We start from the raw sequence: 24,501 nt of genomic DNA, 5'->3' as shown, positions 1-24,501 counted from the left end.
GATGCTCAGTACCTCTTAAAATCAGGTCCCAAGTCCTGAAGGGTCAGAGGTGTCATCCCAGGTGGGCCCAGTGGGTTTTGAAATCCTCACTTTCATGGCAAGCTGTGGCTTGGTATTTGCTGCGTTCAGGGCTTCAGCGTCCACACCCATCGCAGCTCAATGAAGATCTCCTCTGCCATAAGGAACGGAGAAAATCAACATATAAAGTAATTAAATTTCTACTGCTATCCGGGGGAAAGTGGGCCAGCCCTTCCCACCCCTGCTCAGCATAACCCCTGGAACCTGAATCTAAACCTCACATCTACAAACTCCTCACGTCCTCGCGGCTCAGTTTTAAATCCTAGAGCAGACTGCACGCTGCCTGATTTCCTCCTCCGCCCTGCCCGCGACAGCAGCACCGTGACCCCGAGAAACTACAAACCCCAGAGTCCCCTGCACAGGGTTTGGGCGCCGCGAGGCGGGCGGGTGCCAGGCTCCCGGCTTTTCGGGAGCGCCGCGCAGAGGGGGTCCGCCCGCCCGCCCGGCGCTGGGGGTGCGCGCCGCAAGCCAGGACTCAGGCGCAGAGCACGCCGGCTCTCGGCCCCCGCGCAGCGCCTCCCCCGGCCGCTGCGCTCCGCGCCCCGGGGCAGGGCTGGCGCTTGAGGCCGCGCGCGGGAGGAGCCAGCCCGCGCGCGGCCCGGGGCGGGGACGCTTCGGGGGCAGCTGGGGCAGCGCAGCCAGCGGTGGCCCCGAGGGAGATCGGGGGCGGGATTCGAGGGCACGTGGCCAAGCCCGGCAGCTAACAGCCGCCGCTCCCCGGGCACCATGAAGAACGACTTGCCGGTGTCCTTCGCTGGACTCAGCGGGCCGGCAGGCTTCTTCAGGAGCAGCGAGCCCCTGTCCTTGTCTCCCGTGCCAGCCCCAGCGACCGCTTTGCTGGAGGAGGCCGCGGATTTGCTGGTGGTGCACCTGGACTTTGCTGCCGCTCTGGACAGGTGTGAGCGGGGCTGCGAGAGCCTCGCCTCAGACCCTGACGGTGAAAGGTACGGGGGGGGGGCGAGTTCCCAGTCACCCCGGGGCATACAGCAAAAGAGGTTCCCGCTGCTTAGTTATTCAGGGCAAACGCAGGCAGGGCCTGTGCAGCCGGTTCCCTGCGAAATCTCAGATCCAAGCGCAGACGAAATCTGTTTCTGAGTGACCCCTGGACCGAGAAGTCTTGGCTTTTGTTCGTGAACACACTGGACTACAGTAGTCCTGAGATGTTTGACAGGACTCAGCTAAAGTCTAATGTATCAGTGTAACATCTGTTATGTCCTGCCTTCAGGGACTCCATCGTGAACTCCTAGAGGGATGCATCGACACTGACTATTTTTAATAAATCGCTTTGAAATATTTTGCTTAGAAATAATTTTGCTGTGGGTTCTGGTTTTGGATTTTTTTGCCCCTCTTTCCCCCTCAGCCTTCTACGTGGGTAGAGTTGCAAGTGTTACTGGTCAGAGTCAGTGCTGTTGTCTTTTGTGTGACAGGTAAAGGAGAGATCCATGACCATCTTGGTAGTTAAAAATTTCATAGCATTTTTTTACAGTAGTGAGAGCATTAATATTGGTGTCCTGGCCAAATTCTGATTTGTCTACTTACTTTTTAACTCCATGCTGTTCCATTTGGAAATAATACATTCTTTTTTGCTTTCAACCCTGAAATGGGGTGTAATGTTGCTGTTCTGTATACAAACAGCTGATTTGTTTCAGGCAGCAGTAACTGCATGCTCTAGGTAAGGGAAATGATTCCTGTATATGAATTGCTTGGAGATCCTTGAGAATCAAGGCATTTTGATGATAATAGGTCTAAGAATGTATAAGAACTCAGAAAAACGAAGCGTGGGATTACTGATCACGCTTTATATTAAGGTTCTATTTATAAAGGATTAATGAATGATTAGTGCATGTTTTAGTAAATGGTTAATCTATTGCTTTAGAGTCCAAGTAGTCAATACACGACTGATAGCCATCTGTAACACTTGCTGACCTGCTTACAACTCTGTTTGCATTTTAATATGCCTAAATACATCTAGGAACAAAGAATGTAGTCCATACTTACATGATGGGGGATTCTCTCCTGGGAAGCAGTGACTGAACATAATTTGGGGTTCATGGTGGATAATCAGCTGAACATGAACACCCTGCATGATGCTGTGGCTAAAAGGGCTAATGTAATTCTTGGATGCATAAGCAGGGGAATCTCAAGTAGGAGTAGGGAGACTATTTTAGCATTGTATTTGGCATTGGTGGAACTGCTGCTGCACTATTGTGTCCAGTTATGGTGTCCACAATTCAAGACAGATGTTGATAAATTGGAGAAGGTTCGGAGACGAGCCACGATAATGATTAAAGGAGTTGAATCTGTTTTGCTAGAGAAGGTTAAGGGGTGACTTAATTACAGTCTATAAGTACCTGCATGGAGAATATTTAATAATGGACGCTTCAATGTAGCAGAGAAAGGTATAATATGATCCAATGACTGGAAGTTGAAGCTAGACAAATTCAGACTGGAAATAAGGCATATCGTTTTAAGTGTGAGAGTAATTAACCATTGGAACAATTTACCCAGGGTCAAGGTGGATTCTTTATCATTGACTACTTTGAAATTAAAATATGCTCTGGGAATTATTTTGGAGACGTTTTATGGCCTGTGTTGTACTGGAGATCAGACTAGATGATCACAATAGATTCCAAGGATAGAAGGGACTAGGAATTTCTCTTACTGTTTATCTCTGTAACATGCTTAGAATATCTCTAATTTATTAGCCCTTTATAAATCACTATATTGAGGAATAGTTTTATTCCTTTGTCTATGACTAGGGAGATGCATAGAAACAGAATCTAAGTGCCTTAGGTCATCTAGTCTTGTTCCTCATTCCCCCCCCCGCCCTTCCCTGTCTGAACACAAAAATACTCCTCTTGCTCCTCTTCATTTCCAAAGCTGTGTATATAATACAGGTTTATGACTTGTGGTGGAGGAAATGAACAGCTGGAATAGATGAACTCTTAAGGGACTTAAGCACAGCTCCTCCAATGTATTTAGGCCTGTAACTCCCATTTCTCTGGAGGTCCTGCCAATCAATAGATCTGGTCTGGCTCTGCTTTGCTTGTTAGTTATGATGAGTTCAAAAGCCATCAGAATGATGTAGTTTATTGACCTTATTATGCCCCACTGCAATATAGTCCAGAGGTTCTTATGGTTCTACTAGATACTAAATGACCCACAAACACATTTAAAAGTGGGGAGGGGTGTGAAGATGAGAATTCCCTGGAAGAATGTGTGTAAAATAGCATTGGAATTATGTTAGGATTATTCACAACAAGGATAGAGCCTATACTTGTTACCTGGCCGAAGAACCAGGGAGGGACACTTAAAAAAAAATCCCCCAGATGGGAAAGGAGCAGTTTAGGTTTATATTTTACTTGCTATATTATAGTCACACTCAGAGACCCCAGTGGAGATGAAGGCCCCATTGTGCTAGGTGCTGCACAAACACATGGTCTATCTCAAAGAGCTGATGGTCTAACTAGACAAGACCAACAAAGGGTGGGAGGGAAGAATCCTCATTTTATAGGTGGGGAACTAAGGGCTTGTCTACACTTAAAATGCCACAGCAGCATAGCTGCACCGCTGTAGCATTTCAGTGAAGGCACTGCCTACACCAATGGTAATCCACCTCCTCAAGAGGCAGTAGCTAGGTCTATGGGAGAATTCTCCTGTCAACCTACTGCTTTCTACACTGGGGGTTAGATTGGTTTCACTGTGTCACTCGGAAGTGTGGATTTTTCACACCCCCGACTGACGTAGTTATACCAACCTAATTTTCTAGTGTTGACCAGGCATGAGGCAGAGAGAATGGTTGAATCACTGACTCTGTGTCGCATAAGCAGGGCAAGGAATTGAACCCAGTTCTCTTGAATTTCAGGCCAGGGCCTGAACCTGTTCTCACTCACTTTTTTATTATTTGTTTTTGGTCTTAAAGAGTGTTTTATCAATCATGCATTATTTAGGTTTGGAATCTCTTACAATCACAATTTCAGCACATTGCCAGTCCTAAAATAATAATAATAATAATAATGATGCCAATGGTCCTTGTCATGATTTCTAGTCACCAAACCATTACTGGAGGCTAGATTGTTGTTAAAAGCCTAAACTAATTTACAGGTAAATTTGGCTCGTTTTGGCTGCTTTAATACCTGTGAATATAGACAACTCCTGAGGAGTATGAAAAGGGGTCTGTGCATGATTGAGAGTTATGGGACTTCTGCTGGAGATCTGTAACAAACATGTCCAGCAAAAAAGGCTGAACATGGTCTGCGCTTTTGGGGAAAAGCTGCTGAGGAGGAATTAGAAAGCCCCTAACATCAGATGTGTCAGGCGGGGAAGGATTTTGAAACAGCATTTCTCACAAGTGCTCATTTGGCCTGTCTTCTCCATTGGACAGCTTTGCGGAAGTGAAGAGCTCCCTGTGCATTGTGGGGATCCAGGCCCTGGCAGAGATGAACCGGTGGAGAGAAGTTCTGTCTTGGGTCTTGCAGTATTACCAGGTCCCTGAACTTCTGCCTCCAAAAATTCTGGAACTGTGGTGAGTAATTATCTCTACTTTCCAGATATGTCCTGCCTAAAATACCCAGGTTCCACAACCTATATGTGTAGTCTGTTGTATGGAGTTTGAGTTGGGCTTTTTCCTCCTGTGTCCCTCCTCCTTTCTTGTCATCTCCCTGTGCATGGGGGGTGGGGCAGGCAGAGCTGTTCAGAGGGAACCTTTTCAGAATGAAAGAACAGAGCTGAACTTGGTTTTCTGCAGCATCTTTCATTTTCAAGGAATGCCATAGTGATAGGTTAGAGACTGTTATGTAACAAGTTTTGCCTCTTCCACAGCTAGAGACACTGGAACCTGTTAGTGTGAGAAGGGATGTTGCCCTGACACCAAGATCACACTCCCCCAGTGTTATGTGATCTTTATCTAGCACCTGTAGTCAGGCAGTGGTTTAACATCTCCCCTAGAATATGTTGTCTCAATCAATGCAGCATCTCCCTAGTGCTTTAATGCAGTGAAAGACATGTTCTTCCCTTCTTTCCTTCACTAGCAGGGCTGGACTACTGTGACTGTCTCCTGACAGAAGCGAACAGAATGTAAGGAACCATTAGGAAAGGGATAGATAATAAGACAGAAAATATCATATTGCCTTTATATAAATCCATGGTACATCCACTTCTTGAATATTGTGCGCAGATCTGCTCACCCCATCACAAAACAGACACATTGGAATTGGAAAAGGTACAGAGAAGGGTAACAAAATAATTAGGGGTATTAGCTTAAAAAGACTGGGACTTTTCAGCTTGGATAAAGAGATGACTGAGGGAGAACATGATAGAGGTCTATAAAATCTTGACTGGTGTGGAGAAAGTGAATTAGGAAGGGTTATTTACTCCTTCACGTAACACAAGTAAGGGGTCACCCAATGAAATTAATAGACAGGTTTTAAACAAACAAAAGGAAATATTTCTTCACACAATGCACAGTCAACCTGTGGAACTCCTTGCTATGGATGTTGTGAAGACCAAAACTATAACAGGGTTCAAAAAAAAGAACTAACATTCATGGAGAATAGGTCCATTAATGGCTATTCATTAGGATGGGCAGGGATGCAACACCATGCTCTGAGTGTCCTCAGCTTCTGTGTGTCAGAAGCTGGTAGTGGATGACAGGGGATGGATCACTTCATGATTACCTGTTGTGTTCCGTCCTTCTGCAGCACCTGGCATTGGCCACTGTTGGAAGACAGGATACTGGGCTAGATGGACTTTTGGTCTGACCCAGTGTGGCCGTTCATATGTTCTCATAGCAATCCTTGTGATGAAAGATGCTGTGGCAGTGGCACCTGACCTACGAATAGCCAAAGAACCACTTAATCAATGAATGGAATGGGGCTATAGTAAATACCTATGAAAAATCCAGAGAATCTTCTCTTTATCAGAAGTATGTTTTTTAAATTTAGTTTTTAGCATGAAGAGAGAGTGCTGCAGAAGTTGAATATATAAAAGTATTAAGTACTTATAATTTACAGGGCTTTCCACCCGTGAATCTCAAAGCACTTTATAAAGGCAGGCAAGTACCATTCCAAGTGACTGCTGGAGCAAATCTAGTCTCTCTTAGAAGTACAGGCGTCTTAGAAAAAGGTGTGCAGGAGTCTTATTACTGAGAGCATGGAGTCGTGGAAGGATCTGGCCTCTCTAGGAAGGAGGGGAAAATGGATTTGATGCTTGTTATTGGGGGAGGAGATTGAGGAGGGCTTGGCAGCTGTGGCAAGGGGGTTGGGTCATGATTAACCAAGCCTGAGCAAAGAGTATTATTCAGGGCTATGAAAAGCCACATGCACCTTGAGAACCTTAAATGAGTGTAATGGGTCTCGGGACATTTGATTCTCAGATTACTGCATTTCACCCATTAGTCAAATCTGTGTATTTGCCAGCCTTTAGGACCCCTCATGTCAAAACCCAAAGGGTCTGAGAACTGCCCAGGAAAGTACTGCCTGATGTGTCTCGTTAAGTCATGAATTTCATGGCCTTAGCAAAGACTCAGACTCTGTGATGCCATCAGTAAGTGCAGGGAGAAGGTCACATGTCACCCCCAGTGAAGAGCATGTGTTTTAAGATGATAAAATTTACATCTTAACAGTGACTGCTGTACTAGACCTTTGCTCCCTGCATCAGGTGATGAAAGTCTGGGAACGTTGCTGGGGGAGGAAGGAAGCTTGGCCTCTGCGGGTGTCTGCACTGCACCGGGGAGGTGTCATTCCCACTGTGGGTAGATCGACTCGCCCTAGCTCAGCTCAAGCTAGTGCACTAAAAATAGTAGTGTGGACGTTGTGGCACTGGTGATAGTTTAGGCTAGCCATCCGAATCCCAGCCCCCTGCCTTCCCCTTGGGTCCGAGCTCGGGTGGCTAGGCCAAGCTGCCACCAGTGCTGTAGCAGCTACGCTGCTGTTCCTAGTGCAGTAGCTTGACCTGACCTAGGAATCACACCTCCCTGCTGGGAATCATGTCTGTCTACCCATGCTGGGAATCACACCTCCCTGCTGCAGTGTAGACACATGCTGAGGGGTTGCTTCATATTGCTTTCTAGGGACTCCCTCCCTCTCTGCGTGGAGTGCAGATTGTCACTGAGGGATCTATGTCCAGTCCTGGTTATAGATGACTGAAGTTGGTAACTGTAAGTGATCTCAACTTTGCAAATAAATAGTTTGTAGTGTAACATTCATTTTTTTCTTGCATTCTAGCATCCTATTGTACAGCACAGTGAAGGAGCCCCACGTGATGTTGGAAGTTGACAATTATTGGCTGAGAGATCTAACCAATCAGAGTCTGCCTTCGTATGGCACCTTGATGGAGTTGCATCTGTTGCACGTGTTGCTTCCCCTTGGACAATTTGTGGAAGCAGAGGATCTGGTACAGGGCTGTGAAGCTTTCAGTAAAGAGCAACAACTTGAGGCCCTGAGCACCATTAACAAGAGGAGGTGTCAGTGGGTGCAGCAGGAAGAGACACAATCAGGCCCTGAAGAGCAACCAGCCACAGCAAAGGAGACGTTGTTAGGTAGGCGCTCTCTCTAAGCCTCACAATCCTGCTTTCCTCTTCCGAGGTGTAGAAGAGGGAGTGATTGAACTTGGGCCAAATCACTCTTTAGTTTTATTTAGACTTATGTTAAGTGTTTTACCTACTTGCTCTTGGTGCTTTCACTATAGTTACAACTCACAATGTCGAAATGCAGCTCAACGCATACAATCTCCAGATTGCCTCTCCCCCTCACATAACCACTGTCTGCTAATAAATAATAATTCATCTCAGCCCCCTTTCTTGTACCCCAGTTCCCTCAGCTTGGCTCCTTCCCAAATGTTCAGGAGAAAAGCTAGACTTTGCAGCACATCCAGAAGGCCAGCAAATCTGGCAGGTAGAGAGGAGAAGCGAGTTTCAAATCTAAAAGTCCTTCACAGAGAACTGCCCTGCGAGTAGCCTCCTCCCATCTACAATGAGGGAGTTGCAATTTTGCAGTCCTCACAACAGTGGCAGCATTGTATGAGGGAAGAGGTGGTACCTCAACAAACCCAAACTACTTAAGGGCTTTTAAATTAAAATAGAGACTTCAAACTGTGCTCAGAAATCCACAGTATTCCAAGCTCCCCATGTCTGTTTAGTTTTTGACTTCTCTGCTGGATGCCAATTGCAATGGTGTTTTTTTGTGGGATTTGAATATTGTCCACTGGGAACAGAGGTGAAAGCTACCCACTTATTTCCACACATCAAGCTGCCAATACATGGGTTGACTGTTCAGTGTTCATTACCAACTAGGGCTAGATTCAAACTGGTGTTTTAGGAGGAAGAGGCTCTGTATCGATTACCAGTTTTATCTCTTTCTTTTTTATCATGCCCAGTTGGATGACTGAACAGACAGTTCCCCTTTCTGAACCTATCCAAGGTTGGTAGTGACTGAAAGTCTTATGGGAAGTGGTTTCAGTAAGTTTCTAGGTCTCAAAATTCCATCACAGCTGGCACTAGTTGGTACCCATTTCTGCTGCAGCAACAGGAGCAGCTACCCAACATACTATTAGGCCTGGTCTACACTTAAAATATAGGTTGACCTAGCTACAGTGCTCAGGGGTGTAAAAAAAAAAAAGCCACACCCCTGTGCACCCTGACTATGCCAACCTAACCCCCAGTGTAGACACAGCTAGGTTGACAGAAGAATGCTTCCATCAATCTAAAAAAGAAAAGGAGTACTTGTGGCACCTTAGAGACTAACCAATTTATTTGAGCATAAGCTTTCGTGAGCTACAGCTCACTTAATCGGATGCATACTGTGGAAACTGCAGAAGACATTATATACACAGAGACCATGAAACAATACCTCCTCCCACCCCACTCTCCTGCTGGTAATAGCTTATCTAAAGTGATCACTCTCCTTACAATGTGTATGATCATCAAGTTGGGCCATTTCCAGCATAAATCCAAGTTTAACTAGAACGTCGGGGGGGGGGGGAGGGAGGAAAAAACAAGGGGAAATAGGCTACCTTGCATAATGACTAAGCCACTCCCAGTCTCTATTTAAGCCTAAATTAATAGTATCCAATTTGCAAATGAATTCCAATTCAGCAGTTTCTCGCTGGAGTCTGGATTTGAAGTTTTTTGTTTTAAGATAGCGACCTTCATGTCCGTAATTGCGTGACCAGAGAGATTGAAGTGTTCTCCACTGGTTTATGAATGTTATAATTCTTGACATCTGATTTGTGTCCATTTATTCTTTTACGTAGAGACTGTCCAGTTTGACCAATGTACATGGCAGAGGGGCATTGCTGGCACATGATGGCATATATCACATTGGTGGATGTGCAGGTGAACGAGCCTCTGATAGTGTGGCTGATGTTATTAGGCCCTGTGATGGTGTCCCCTGAATAGATATGTGGGCACAGTTGTCAACGGGCTTTGTTGCAAGGATAGGTTCCTGGGTTAGTGGTTCTGTTGTGTGGTATGTGGTTGTTGGTGAGTATTTGCTTCAGACTGGGGGGCTGTCTGTAGGCAAGGACTGGCCTGTCTCCCAAGATTTGTGAGAGTGTTGGGTCATCCTTCAGGATAGGTTGTAGATCCTTAATAATGCATTGGAGGGGTTTTAGTTGGGGGCTGAAGGTGACGGCTAGTGGCGTTCTGTTATTTTCTTTGTTAGGCCTGTCCTGTAGTAGGTGACTTCTGGGGTACTCTTCTGGCTCTATCAATCTGTTTCTTCACTTCCGCAGGTGGGTATTGTAGTTGTAAGAATGCTTGATAGAGATCTTGTAGGTGCTTGTCTCTGTCTGAGGGGTTGGAGCAAATGCGGTTGTATCGCAGAGCTTGGCTGTAGACGATGGATTGTGTGGTATGGTCGGGGTGAAAGCTGGAGGCATGTAGGTAGGAATAGCGGTCAGTAGGTTTCCGGTATAGGGTGGTGTTTATGTGACCATTGTTTATTAGCACTGTAGTGTCCAGGAAGTGGATCTCTTGTGTGGACTGGACCAGGCTGAGGTTGATGGTGGGATGGAAATTGTTGAAATCATGGTGGAATTCCTCAAGGGCTTCTTTTCCATGGGTCCAGATGATGAAGATGTCATCAATATAGCGCGAGTAGGGGCGTTAGGGGAGCTGAGGAAGCGTTGTTCTAAATCAGCCATAAAAATGTTGGCATACTGTGGGGCCATGCGGGTACCCATAGCAGTGCCGCTGATCTGAAGGTATACATTGTCCCCAAATGTAAAATAGTTATGGGTAAGGACAAAGTCAGAAAGTTCAGCCACCAGGTTAGCCATGACATTATCAGGGATAGTGTTCTTGACGGCTTGTAGTCCATCTTTGTGTGGAATGTTGGTGTAGAGGGCTTCTACATCCATAGTGGCCAGGATGGTGTTATCAGGAAGATCACCAATGGATTGTAGTTTCCTCAGGAAATCAGTGGTATCTCGAAGGTAGCTGGGAGTGCTGGTAGCGTAGGGCCTGAGGAGGGAGTCTACATAGCCAGACAATCCTGCTGTCAGGGTACCAATGCCTGAGATGATGGGGCACCCAGGATTTCCAGGTTTATGGATCTTAGGTAGTAGACAGAATATCCCAGGTCGGAGTTCCAGGGTGTGTCTGTGCGTATTTGATCTTGTGCTTTTTCAGGAAGTTTCTTGAGCAAATGCTGTAGTTGCTTTTGGTAACTCTCAGTGGGATCAGAGGGTAACGGCTTGTAGAAAGTGGTGTTGGAGAGCTGACGACCAGCCTCTTGTTCATATTCTGACCTATTCATGATGACAACAGCACCTCCTTTGTCAGCCTTTTTGATTATGATGTCAGAGTTGTTTCTGAGGCTGTGGATGGCATTGTGGATGGCCGCCCGTGCACGTCGGCGGAAGCCACTCTATGTAGAAGTCCAGTCTGCTGTTTCGACCTTCAGGAGGAGTCCACCTAAAATCCTTCTTTTTGTAATGTTGGTAGGGAGGCCTCTGTGGATTAGTATGTTGTTCAGAGGTATTTTGGAAATATTCCTTGAGTTGGAGACTTCGAAAATAGGATTCTAGGTCACCACAGAACTGTGTCATGTTCGTGGGGGTGGAGGAGCAGAAGGAGAGGCCCTGAGATAGGACACCTTCTTCTGCTGGGCTGAGAGTATAGTTGGATAGGTTAACAATATTGCTGGGTGGGTTGAGGGAACCATTGCTGTGGCCCCTTGTAGCATGTAGTAGTTTAGAAAGTTTAGTGTCCTTTTTCTTTTGTAGAGAAGCAAAGTGTGCGTTGTAAATGGCTTGTCTAGTTTTAGTAAATTCCAGCCACGAGGAAGTTTGTGTGGAAGGTTGGTTTTTTATGAGAGTATCCAGTTCTGAGAGCTCATTCTTAATCTTTCCCTGTTTGCTGTAGAGGATGTTGATCAGGTGATTCCGCAGTTTCTTTGAGAGCATGTGGCACAAGCTGTCAGCATAGTCTGTGTGGTATGTAGATTGTAGTGGATTTTTTACCTTCAGTCCTTTTGGTACGATGTCCATCTGTTTGCATTTGGAAAGGAAGATGATGTCTGTCTGTATCTGTACAGGTTTTTTCATGCAGTTGATAGATTTCCACTCCATACGGCACTTTAAATAAGCTATTACCAGCAGGAGAGTGGGTGGGAGGAGGTATTGTTTCATGGTCTCTGTGTATATAATGTCTTCTGCAGTTTCCACAGTATGCATCCGATTAAGTGAGCTGTAGCTCACGAAATCTTATGCTCAAATAAATTGGTTAGTCTCTAAGGTGCCACAAGAACTCCTTTTCTTTTTGCGAATACAGACTAACACGGCTGCTACTCTGAAACCTTCCATCAATCTAACAGTTGCTCGGGGAGGTGGATTTCCTAGAGTGATAGACAGACCCCATGCGTCACTGTAGACTGCATCTACACTACAGGGTTATGCCAGCATAGCTACAGTGCCATATCTATATTATGCTAGTTTCCATAGTGTAGACATGGCCTTAGTCTGCTAGCTTAGTGGGTATTAACTGTTAACTAACAATATTGCCAGGGGATGTTCCTTTTGACCTCTTACATGGCATGTGTATAAACAAAGTAGTAAACTAAATGCTCTTGCTTGATAAGAGTTGCAAGGGCGAAGTTTATCTTTCACATTGGCAAAGACTAAGAAAATTATTTTCTAGTTTCTAAAATATACTACCAAAGAAATATGTAAAAACGTGCAATTAAAACTTAAGACAGATGACTTTTCCTCTAAGGGCTTATGTAGTTGCCAGTGTGAACTTTCTACTATCTTCCCATTAATAATTTTCTTTATTTTATTCTCCTTTTTTGAGCCCATGTAGTAGAATCTATGGGTGGGATTTAAGCACCTATTAAACCTAAGAATTCTCAATTAATCCAGGAATTCTTGTCTCCACGGGGCTCCAGCACCTGGCTGGGGTATCCCTCCCTTATGGGACATCAGTATTTATAATTGTATAAAGTCCTTTGGGTACAAGCTTCCCACAGAGTTTCCTCCTCAGTAACAACTATCACAAAGCTTTTAGAAAGAAAACAGGAAAAGAAAGCAACACACCTGTGTTAATAGCTGCCCAACTAGGAAGATGTGGATTGCGGGAGCCAATCTGATGTTACATCCTTGCTAATAGCAGACAGGTCAGGAGTGCTTGAGGAACCCAGGGGTGAACACAGTATTCCTCTTTGAATAGCTGCCCTGTCATGGGGTGCATCACTCACCAGCAGGCTGGTACCTCCTCCTGGCCACTCTGGAGATTAGCTGGAGGCCACCACCCCCGTCCATGGTTTGCACATCATCACTCTGTCTCTGCATCTGGCAGTGGCCCCTCTTGCAGCCTCAGGAACCGCAGCATCCTCTTTTGTGACTTGACCCTCCAGCTGTGTCACTATCTGGGTTCCTCCCTTTTAGGGGTTAGGGTCTCAGTCCACCCACTACTCCAGGTCCCAACCCAGGGACCTTACAGATAGCAGCCTCTTGCTGCAACTTTTTAATTTCTCCCAATGCTGTTATGTTTCCCTGGGCCACTTCCCCGTGGCCCCAGCACCTTCTTCGCCCTAACCTCAGGATATCCAACTACCCAGCCCCAGCAGCCAATTAGGAGCTCCTTCTTGCTCCCCCATCCTGTGAGTAGTTGCTCTGTCCAATATGTACTAGAGACACAGTCCTCACTCCTTGAGCTCCCAGCAGCAGCTTAACTTGCTCTGCTCTGCCCTAAAGCTCCTTTTATGTGAGCTTGCTGGGCCCTGATTGGTTGTTCCTGCAACTCCTCCCTGATTGGCTGCACTCATGCAGTCTCTCTGGACCACTCAGAGGACTCACCTCCACTGCTTGCTGCTGAGGTTAACCCTTCCTAGTCTAGTGTGGGGCAGACACCCCATCACATGCTCCATCGAGAGAGTTTTTGGAATCCAGCAGCTCTTCTGTGCGGTCTTATTTTCCTTGCTTTAGCCCTTTCATTTAACCACCCCTTGTCCTTGTATTCCAGGCTCTGTGTCCCGAAAGTTGTTGAACATATTAACAGTGCTGCGTAGAGCACTGGGATCCATGTCAAGCCACTTCTGTTCCAGTCCTTACAAAAAGACACTCTTGGCTGCTCTTATAGTGTGCCTTGTTGTGGTGAGACTAGACCCAGGTATGTGATTAAGGCTTCTGAATGTTATTTGTTTTCTGTCTTATGGTTAAGAACAAGAAACTGGGCATTGCTAGCGGTGGGCTTGGAAGAGGAACATTTATTCAAGCCTCTCTCCGTAGGAGTGACTGTGAGATAGGGTGCAGGAGTGGTGGGTGTGTGGGAGCTCACAGCTACTATATTTCCAGCTTTTTCCACTAAAAATCACTGAAGGCAGATGTGTAGGACAGCTGGCTGTAAATAAACCTATAGCTACTGCATCCACAGCCTTTCCTAATGAAAGGTACTGTCGGAAACTGTTCTGAAGCACAGGCTATGTGCAGTTCGCAGCTATCCAGTGCCAGACTGTGCCTCTGTCAGAGAAAGATGCTGGAAGGGTGTTGGCTGTGGGAAGTAAAGTGGTAAGAATGGTTGTGATTGGTGAACTTTAGCAAAGTAATTTAGCTGTAACCTCGACCTTGATCTACTTAAGCTACAAGCCAACCCAAAACTACCCTAAAAAGCACTCATTAGCATTCAGAAAGTGTGTGGATATAGATTTCCCCCTCTGTTTTGTAATGAATATCTCTGCTAGTCCTAAGAATCTTCATTACTGAGGCACATGCTAATTACCCCCCTGCAGAGGGGACTTTTGAGTCTTCAGTGTTGTTCTGTCAATCAGCCTTTGCAGGGTGAAGCATAGCTTACTGGGGATGAGAGCAACACCCTCTTCTCTATGCCCTGCAGCTTCTGCTAGGTGAGAGTCTGAGCACCTGGGCGGGAATAAAGAGAAAGCAAAGCTGATGGCTTCCCTTGACCCGAGTGGAGATCAGCTCTTTCTAAGTCTGAGTTTATAAAGAGAAGGGTAGGAAACATTAATGAAATACTTTTGTTTTATTCTGCAGCTGCTCCCACGTCCCTACCCTTCCTTTACAGGCTGGTCCAGCTCTGCCATCAGGCATGGGTGGCTGTATTTTCTCTGCTCTACAGGCCTCCACTTCAAGACTAAGCGGCTTTATGAAGTGTTAAAAGTCTTTTGTCTCTGTCGCTGTGCAAGTGGCAGCTTGTCTTGAGGATTTTAATCAGGCTCTTCAAGGGCTCCTGAGACCAATGTACTAATTAAAATGACCACAAATGGGTCCCATGCAGTGACATCTTCCTCTCTTGCCAGACTAAGAACCTGGCCTAGTGCTGTCTGGATTTTGAAACTGCCTCCGCTACTTGTCTCCCTGTGCTATGCAGCCATGCAGCACAGTACTAACCCTGGAGGAATGTGCACATACAGGGTTTTAGCCGTGCTCCTCTAATCCATGTCTTATTTAGATGCTCCTTAAAGTGGTTGCTTTTGGTGTGGATCCCAAGTGAGAGTCTGTAGCCAATGGCAAAGAACAATGACAGGCATTTTGAGAGATTGCACCATCCTTGCAAATGTTTTTGAAGTTGTCCAAGAAGTGGGAGTGGAATTTCAGAGGATATGGTTATGAAAGATCTGAGCACCAAGTCTACACTGAACACTAGGAGCCAAAAAACTGTGCTGCCTTGGGACCCTTTAAATGCCCAGTTTCTGCAGCATGGGATTTAAGCCAAATATGTGGAACACAATAAAATATTGCAGACTGAAATTGGAGCCCATTCTGTTCTGAAGGCCAGAATTTCTCTTGTGACCCTGATGTGTCTTGGCATAGTCATTCTCACTTCGGATTTAACAATTGTGGCTAAGCAAGCATATCAAGGTGACGGGGTGCATTATAAAGATGGATCTGTCATCCCATTCTGTCCCCTGTCTGGGTGTACTGCATCCAGCACAAGCAATTATAGACCTTCCGGTCTTTCAGATGATCATTAATATTAAATATTTGACACTGGATAAGTTAGAATAGGGGACAGCAGAAAAATGGAGATAGCGAGAGACAAGAGGCAACAGAGTTGCTCTTGTTAATCTTAATATCCTCCATATTTATTAGTCTAACCTGCCCAATTACTTGAATTGTCATGTAGTTTCGCTGAATACTTTGTAAGTGTCTCTGTATCTCCCCTTGCTGTGCTTTCTATTTACCTATTTAGATTTAGTATACAAATAGACTCCTGGCCACATGCCTAGACATCCCAACAAGTATTTAGAATCATAATCCACAAAGAGTAATCATCCAGCAGCAAAACTGCACTCTTTCACACCAAGAGTAAATTAACAGGCCTCAAAATACATTTCCTCCAAAACCCTCCACCCCAGCACATAGTGTTCTGATGGTCAATTGATCAAAGCTACTTCAGACCAGTGGTTGGGGGAGCGACTTCCAGAGTCAAAGGGCCCTCCTGGAGAACACTGCCAGCAGTGCCTGCCCCCATACCAAGTTGGCTTCACAGCTCAAGTGCCTCTGCTGATTGTAGCTTTAGCAGTATAAAACAGGGAGAGAAATGATTATTCAGGTAGATAAATCCCAGACCACACCCTGAACTCCCCACCTCCCTGATAACCAAGAGGCATCCAGTGCAGATCCTTGTGCAACGTCCTAAATCATCCCCCCACAGCCTTCTGCCTTTGCAGTAACCATACAGTGCGGTGGGGGCCATTTCTAGTCCTTCAAAAATGGCAGCAGCACACAGGTGTCACAACAGCTGGCTGCATGCACTACAATGGTTTGTTAGTGGTTCCTCCTCGTTTAAAAGAGTCCGAGGTTCCATTTTCACTGCAAAATAACACACCTGTTTTTCTGTGGCATAACTAACATGAACTATTCTGCTGTGAAATCCTAGTGGAGACAAGGCTCTGTCGTTTTACTGAGAGGTAAACCAGGAAAGGTCAACGATGCAGTGGGCGGTGGTAATATTATTAACTTTGCCTACCTCTCGCTCAGAAGAAAGTACAGGAAGCTTGTCTCCACTAGGATATTACAGCGAGGTAACTATTGTCCATTTATCTTGCTGTGAAAAACACGTGTAGGCAGTTAAGACAAAACTTTGAAGACCTTACACATATAAGGCAGAGCTCTTTGGAGCTTCATGTTATTATTTACGTGCATGTGTAATGCACTTAGGGCCATCATATCTCCATGAGCTCAGGCACTGGATTCATCATTTCAAAGACTTTCAGCATAAAATAATCATATCAAGACTGTAAGGAGAAAGGCTCTGGGCTTGTTCTTATGTTCTTGTCTACATGGTGTGGCAACGGGCCCTATGGGGGTGTGATTTCTAAAATGCACTCATTTGCACAATTGGTCCATGTGTTCCCTCCTGGTATGCACTAAAAGTTCCCTACTGTGCTTTAACATAGTTCTGTTTCAAATAGTACTATGTTAAAGTGTACCAAGGAACTCCTGGTGCGCACCAGCATGGTCTACATGCTCTGATAAGTGTGCAAACGAAGTGAACTTTAGAAATCACACCCCTGTAGAGTGCACTGCCGTACAACTTAGACAAACCCTCTCTGTAACTCTTCTAAGAATGACTCGTTTGTACTTCCCAGTCTCCTATATTGCAGGATCTACCTATGTACATAGCTTTGTGACCTAGTCACTGTAGTATCTGAGTGAGTCAAATGCACTTACTGATCATATGTAGTCTGTCTTCTGCTAACTAGGTGGTAGTTAACATTTCCTCTGGCTCATTGTTTCAAATTTCTGTTTGTAGCCATGCTTGTGATATTGGGATTATGGTCTGGGAGGAGCATGCATGGTGATCTTGATTTCTGCTTAGAGGTTGCTTGATAATGTCTTAACTGTTCATTTCCATGGATCTTTTTAATATGTGTGAGTGATGCATAGATTAGCCACCTCAAATTTCTCCTAGTACTTTGTTTTTTAATTAGAATGTTTTTCATTGTATTTAGCACATAATGAGACAAAGGATGGTGGAAACAGAAAAATAACACTTATGCAGTTTTAATGGTTTTATTAATTTAATTTTAAATACTTAATTTTCAGAATAAAAATTACTATTTATGTAGTCCGTTATATTGTGATGCTCCGTCTGGCTAGTCACAAAACAGTCTTTCACCACACTGGCATATATTGTTAAAAATATTTACATTTAGTGCATTGACACTTGGCAATTTCCAAATAATTCTTTGGAAATAGGTTTCACTGCAAACAGTGGCCTTGATTCTGCAAACACATGCTTTAATTAGGTGACTAGTACCATTCAGTTCTATGGGACTAACTACCCAATTAAAAAGAAAAGGAGGACATGTGGCACCTTGGAGACTAACAAATTTATTTGAGCATAAGCTTTCGTGAGCTACAGCTCACTTCATCGGAATGCATTCCGATGAAGTGAGCTGTAGCTCACGAAAGCTTATGCTCAAATAAATTTGTTAGTCTCCAAGGTGCCACATGTCGTCCTTTTCTTTTTGCAGATACAGACTAACATGGCTGCTACTCTGATACTCAGTTAAGTCTACTCATGTGCAATAGTGTTTGCAGAGTCACAGCTTGTATTTTCATATAATGGATCAGAGTATTGAATATTTTTTTGCATATCTTCCCAGATGCTTTCAATTAAAGATGCAACATATATTGTTCATATGTTAAACGTTTTAACATGAAGCAGTATTTATCTATTCATGATGTATGTATGTTTGTATATACTTAAATGGCCAAAAACTTACAGAAACATGCAACAAAGAGTAAAGTATTGAATAATTCTTCATCTGTCGTTACATTATTTTCCCCTATCCCTTACCAGAGTCAAAGAGCTTACCATGAAGGAAGATGCCAGTATACATACCTTCTGTAGATGTGATAATTCTGCCACCAAACCCTTGCTGTAGGGGGGAGGGGTGTTTACACTTTTTCTGACTGTCTCCAGGAGTTTGAGATGATTCTACTGCTATCTGACCTCCTGTTGTAGGAGGCTGAAGGTTATATTGACACATATTCCCTACAGGGAACTGAAAAATGCCAGGGGAGAAGTACAGCAACATCGACTGCTTCTAAGTGGAGACTATGGAGAGCAGGAGGAAGATGAAGCTTGGTGACTTTTTGTTGTGCACAGGTGATCAAATAATCTACCACTGAGATCTCGATACATTTCTCCTTCCCTTCACTGACACATTTCAATCAACAGAATTTACCACATGCTAAATAACTCAATCACCATCATTTCTCTCCAGTTACCTCTGATGTCACGTAGGCCCACATCCTCAAAGGTATTTAGGTACCTAACACTCGCTGAATATCTGGACCTAAGGGCTTGTCTACATTGGTGCTTTACAGCGTTGCAACTGGCTCGCTCAGGGGTGTGAAAGAACACCCCCCCCCGAGCGCTGCAAGTTTCAACGCTGTAATGTGCCAGTATAGACAGTGCATTAGTAGCTACGCCCTTCATGGAGGTGGGTTTTTTTAGAGCGCTGGGAGAGCTCTCTCCCAGTGCTGGGCTGCGACTACACAAGCCATGTTAAAGTGCTGCCGTGGCAGCACTTTAACGTTGCCAGTGAAGACGTGCCCTGAGACACAACATGAAAATGACCTCAGCTATTGACATTGCCCTGACTATAATTATAATAATTAGATATAACAGTTAAAAAGGTTGCTCAATTACAAACATTTCTTTATCTGCAGCATATTCACCACTTAATGAGTTTTAACTATATGGAAAGTTTAGTTAAATCGCAGTTAGCTCATGTGATTAACTCAAAAAAATTAATCGGGATTAATTGCACTGTTAAACAGTAGAATAACAATTGAAATGTATTAAATATTTTTGGATGTTTTTCTCTATTTTCAAATATATTGGTTTCTGTTACAACACAGAATACAAAGTGTACAATGCTCACTTTATTATTTTTTATTACAAATATTTGCACTGTAAAAATGATAAAAGAAATAGTATTTTTCAGTTCACTTCATACAAGTACTGTAGTGCAATTTCTTTATCGTGAAAATGCAACTTACAAATGTAGATTTATTTATTTTTTTGTTACGTAGCTGCACTCAAAAACAAAACAAGGCAAAACTTTAGAGCCTACAAGTCCACTCAGTCCTACTTCTTGTTCAGCCAATCGCAAAGACAAACAAGTTTGTTTACATTTACGGGAGATAATGCTGCCCACTTCTTATTAACAACATCCCCAGAAAGTGAGAACAGGCATTCACGTGGGACTTTTGTAGCCAGTATTGCAAGGTATTTACGTGCCAGATATGCTAAACATTTGTATGCCCCTTCATGCTTCGGCCACCATTCCAGAGGACATGCTTTCATGCTGATGACACTCGTTAAAAAAAAAATACATAAATTAAATTTGTGACTGAACTCCTTATGGGAGAACTGTATTTCTTCGGCTCTGTTTTACCCATATTCTGCCATATATTTCATGTTACAACAGTCTCAGGTGATGACTCAGCACATGTTCATTTTAAGAACACTTTCGCTGCAGATTTGACAAAATGCAAAGAAGGTACCAATGTGAGATTTCTAAAGCTAGCTACAGCACTCGACCCAAGGTTTAAGAATCTGCAGTGCCTTCCAAAATCTGAGAGGGACGAGGTGTGGAGCATGCTTTCAGAAGTCTTAAAAGAGCTACACTCCAATGTGGAAACTACAGAACCCGAACCACCAAAAAAGAAAATCAACCTTCTGCTGGTGGCATCTGACTCAGATTATAAAAATGAACGTGTCGGTCCGTACTGCTTTTGGTTGTTATCAAGCAGAACCTGTCATCAGCATGGAAGCATGACCTCTGGAATGGTGGTTGATGCATGAAGGGACATGTGAATCTTTAGCACATCTGGCATGTAAATATCTTGCAAGGACGTCTACAACAGTGCCATGTGAACACCTGTTCTCACTTTCAGGTGACATTGTGAACAAGAAGCAAGCAGCAGCATCTCCCATAAATGTAAACAAACTTGTTTGTCTGAGCAATTGGCTGAACAAGAAATAGGACTGAATGGACATGTAGGGTCGAAAGTTTTACATTGTTTTATTTTTGAATGCAGTTATTTTGTACATAATTCTACATTTATAAATTGCACTTTCATGACTACAGTACTTGTACTAGGTGAATTGAAAAATATTTCTTTTGTTTTTTACAGTGCCAATACTTGTAAAAAAATAAATATAAAGTGAGCACTGTATACTTTCTATTGTGTTGTAATTGAAATCAATATATTTGAAAATGTAGAAAATATCCAAAAATATTTAAATAAATGGTATTCTATTATATAACAGCGTAATTAATTGTGATTAATTTTTTAATTGCGTGATTAATCGCAATTAATTTTTAAATTGCTTGACAGCCCTAGCAACAAGCCATTTGTTAGCGATAGAAGTGTGAAAAAATTACAGTTTTTAAATGAACCATTTAAAAATAATTATTGCTCAAACTAATAGATTTAAAAATTTGAAAAACTCGTTATTTAATGTTTGGGGAGGATACACTAAATTATTCATACATAACTAAGAGGTTTAATCTCTGCTTTAGGTGTAAATCTCAAAGTAACTTAACTATGGAACCAGAAAGATATCTCCATAATTAAAACAGTATTAAATGACATGTCTTCCACACAAAGATCCAACACTGCACTAAACCATTCAGATGCAATTACCTCTGAAGTGAACCCCCCCCCCATTTAGTAGTGCACAGTAACAGTACAAGAGTTAAACACAGGAGTGAAAAATACATTAAATTGAAGGGAAACTAAGGGGGAAGTTTATGGGAAGAATATAGTTTCCCAGCTCACAATTTGACCAGAGGCCTGCTTTTTTTGTAAGTGCTGATTACCCGGATTTCCAGCTGAAGTAAAGAAGAGCTGTGGGTGCTCAGCCCCTCTGACAATCATATCCCAAGATACCAAGGCTATTCTTCTGACAAGTGTCATGAAGTCTTTAAGAGCCTCATTTCTGTGTCTGTTTTTAATGCACTCTTTTCTAGTGCAATCCAAAGGTAACACTTGTAGTTTGCTATGAATGTAGCAGTGGCACAAGCTAAACTCAAGCTAACTAATGCTTGGTATTCACACCCAGGTGTGACAAAATTTACAAAATTACACAACTCATTTCATGGTTTGATACCTTTGCTTTTCACTTGATAAATTAATAATCACAATTGAGGGCAGTGGAAATAAACCAGAAAAAAAGTTCATGATGAATTTTGTAACATACAGTCTGCAAAGTGTAGATTTTTGTTGGTGCTCAGACTTATCAGCCATTTTCCTAAGTCCTGCAACACAAAAGCCAGAAAATATCTCAGTATTAATGAATCCTTTAAAAACAGAACATGTCTATAGAACAAAGGGTTTTAAGATCCAGTGCAGATGTCAATCAACCTATCTTTCCCTGAAAAAAAAGTAAAAAAAAGGACTGCTTCAATGCTTTTAGCTTCATGACTAAGCTAAGCTTCATATGATTTAGTCACAGCATTTTTAGTAAAAGTCATGGACAGATCACAGACAATAAACAAAAATTCACAGCCTGTGACCAGTCCATGATTTATACTATAAATACCCTTGGCTAAATCTTGAGGGGGGGGCACTCCCGGGCGGCTGCTACTGGGGTGGGACAGTGGCACCAGCTGCTGGGGGCTGCCGGAGCACAGTCTGCTCCAGCCACCCCAGGGGCCGCTGCTTGGGCTGTTCCTGGGGCTGTCTGATCAGCTGGCCCTGGAGGCAACTGCTTTGGTAGCCCTCAGGTCAGCCATACTGGCTGCTCCAGAAGTCATGGAAAGTTATGGAATCCATGACTTCTGCAACCTCCATGACAGACACGGTGCCCTATTCATGACTGATTGGTATTCTAGAGCTCATGATCCTGAGTGCAGAACAGAGATTCTGGGTTTTCCAGGGATATTCAGCAAAAGCATGAAAACACCATTGGCCAGATTTTGATTTTGGTTACGCTGCTGCAAATCTGAATTACCTCCATTGCCTTTAGTGGAGTTGCTCTGGCTTTACAGTGGTGTGACTGAGATCAGAATCTGGCCCCAGTTGTCTGATGATGATTTTTAAACAAATCAACTCCCGTAAAGTAAGATCACTCCAGAAATAACATTTTAGTTTTCAACATAACTCAGAGAGGTTCTCACTTGATTACAGATTCTGCAGTAAAAGAAAACATCCCTGAAGGCGGGTTCCTTTCCAAATGTTCTAGCAAGGATAAAGTTGTACACAATGGAAAATTGAATATATGTTTACTCTTTACAAATAACTTGGTAATTCATAGGTGCTGAGAAGGAATTCCATACCTTTTGCCTATATCTTCTGTGTCTTTTTTTCAGCCATGCTCCTTGATGTACCAGCTTGACTTTTTGCCACCAACACAACCATTTTAGAGAACAAATCAGTCAGGAACCAAATTTACAAAAATGACTACTAATTTTGGGTGTCCACTTTGGATACTAAGTGCCTGATTTTCAGCGATACTGAGCACTCACAGCTGCCACTGACTTACTCCATTTGGCATTGTGGATGCTTAATATGTCTGAAAACAAATCCCTCTGTTACTCAAGTTGGGCACCCAACAGATCCAGATGAGTGGACACTTCTTTACTCATTTCAGCTCTGAGAAAGAGAAACATTTCAATGAATGAAGATGAAAATACCACTCGAATAGCGCTTGGAGTCAGAATATTATTAAAGATACAGAATAAAGTGAAAATAATAGTATTTTATCTAATAGTTAAAGTTCAATGGTAATCATATTATTTTATGTTTATCTAGTTTGTTTAAAGCACTGTGGGATACATGGACTGTAGATTGGGCCACTCGCCATCAAAAAGGTATAAAGTAGAGAGGGCCGGAGAATGGCAAGTCTGTCTTGCAAAAACTTTTGGGGTTTCCAAATTTGTTTTCATTCTTCATTGGAATGAGAACAAAAACCTTTCAAAAGTTTTCATGAAACAGAATTGTGTTGACACGTCCATTTTCATATTGAAAAGGTCAGGTTTCCAGTTCAGGTCTCTCTCTCTCTCTTTCTCCACTCTGGACCTCAGAATCCTTCCTGATGAAAAAATTGTTGAAATTGATACATTTCCATGAAATGGTTCAGTTTTGATTAAATGACATATTTGGATGAAGTATATTTAGTTGAAAATCTTCCAACCAGCTCTAGTATAAAGGATTCTTTGGAAGGAAATTTTTTGTCAAGAATGAATAGAGGGTACCGGGGTGGGGGTGGGATAAGCGTGGGGGATTCCTGGAGGGAGAGAATGGAATTTGGGGTGTATCTGGTTACAGGGGGGTGGTCTTGTATGTGTGTGTGTGAGGGGGTTAGTGATGCAAATAGGCAAGGGGTGGTGGAAAGTGAGGGTTGCCGTGGGGAGATTGTGACCTCCTCTCGGCACTGTGATGCTGTAGGGCACCAGCTGGTGTGGGGTGCATGGCCTGGGCTCCCTCCCACCAAGCTGCGTAGAGTGATACAGCAGTGGAAACATCACTATCCAAAGCTGCTGCTTTTCATCTGAAAGGGAAGGCAGCACCACTAGAGGCACTATGGTAAGGACAAATGCAGCAACTCCCCATTCAAGGCGGGAACAAGGTATTCTGGGAATGTGAAGACATGAGACTGTAGTCTCTCTATTACCTGATCTGCTCTGGAGCTGCATGAGAGGGAGAGGATTGTGGTTGCTTTTTGCTTCAGTGTTTGGAATCTGGGATGGGGGGGCTGAATGGGACCAGAGATTGATGTCTTTGATTGATAGACTATAAGGTCTGCAGAGCCCTAATAATTCAACTAGTAATTCCTGCACTGAGCCCAATAATTTGCAACTGAACTTGAGTAAATTTTTTAGAAAGACACCCAGCCTTGTTTTAAAGACTTAGAGTGAGGGAAAATGTACTACACCCCTGGCTAAGGTGTTCCAATGTGTAATGACCCTCATTTAACAATTTATGCCTTATTTCCTGTAT

At 43.5% G+C, this 24,501-nt stretch overlaps 1 protein-coding gene across 3 annotated transcripts in view; it reads left to right on the top strand.

The window, feature by feature from the left end:
* The first annotated feature begins 460 nt into the window (after positions 1-460).
* Positions 461-24,501, top strand: part of PEX26 (peroxisomal biogenesis factor 26) — a 30,227-nt gene continuing 6,186 nt past the window's right edge. Inside the window, exons 1-5 of one of the 3 annotated variants that reach the window (XR_014710032.1) lie at positions 461-1,022; positions 4,463-4,603; positions 7,302-7,615; positions 13,538-13,684; positions 18,545-18,652. Coding sequence is in view for 2 of the 3 variants with exons in the window: in XM_084617853.1 (XP_084473979.1) it covers positions 805-1,022; positions 4,463-4,603; positions 7,302-7,615; positions 13,538-13,684; positions 14,566-14,669 (924 nt within the window). In the remaining variant the exon portion in view is untranslated. Of the gene's footprint in view, positions 1,023-4,462; positions 4,604-7,301; positions 7,616-13,537; positions 13,685-14,565; positions 17,909-18,544; positions 19,119-24,501 lie in introns of those variants that run through there. The other 2 variants (XM_084617854.1, XM_084617853.1) reach the window with 2 other exon arrangements.

The sequence above is a fragment of the Lepidochelys olivacea genome, assembly GCF_965140295.1.
Source record: "Lepidochelys olivacea isolate rLepOli2 genome assembly, chromosome: 1".
Classification (NCBI taxonomy): Eukaryota; Metazoa; Chordata; order Testudines; family Cheloniidae; genus Lepidochelys; species Lepidochelys olivacea.
Note: the sequence above shows the minus strand (reverse complement) of the source record. Positions and strands in the feature narration are given on the sequence as shown.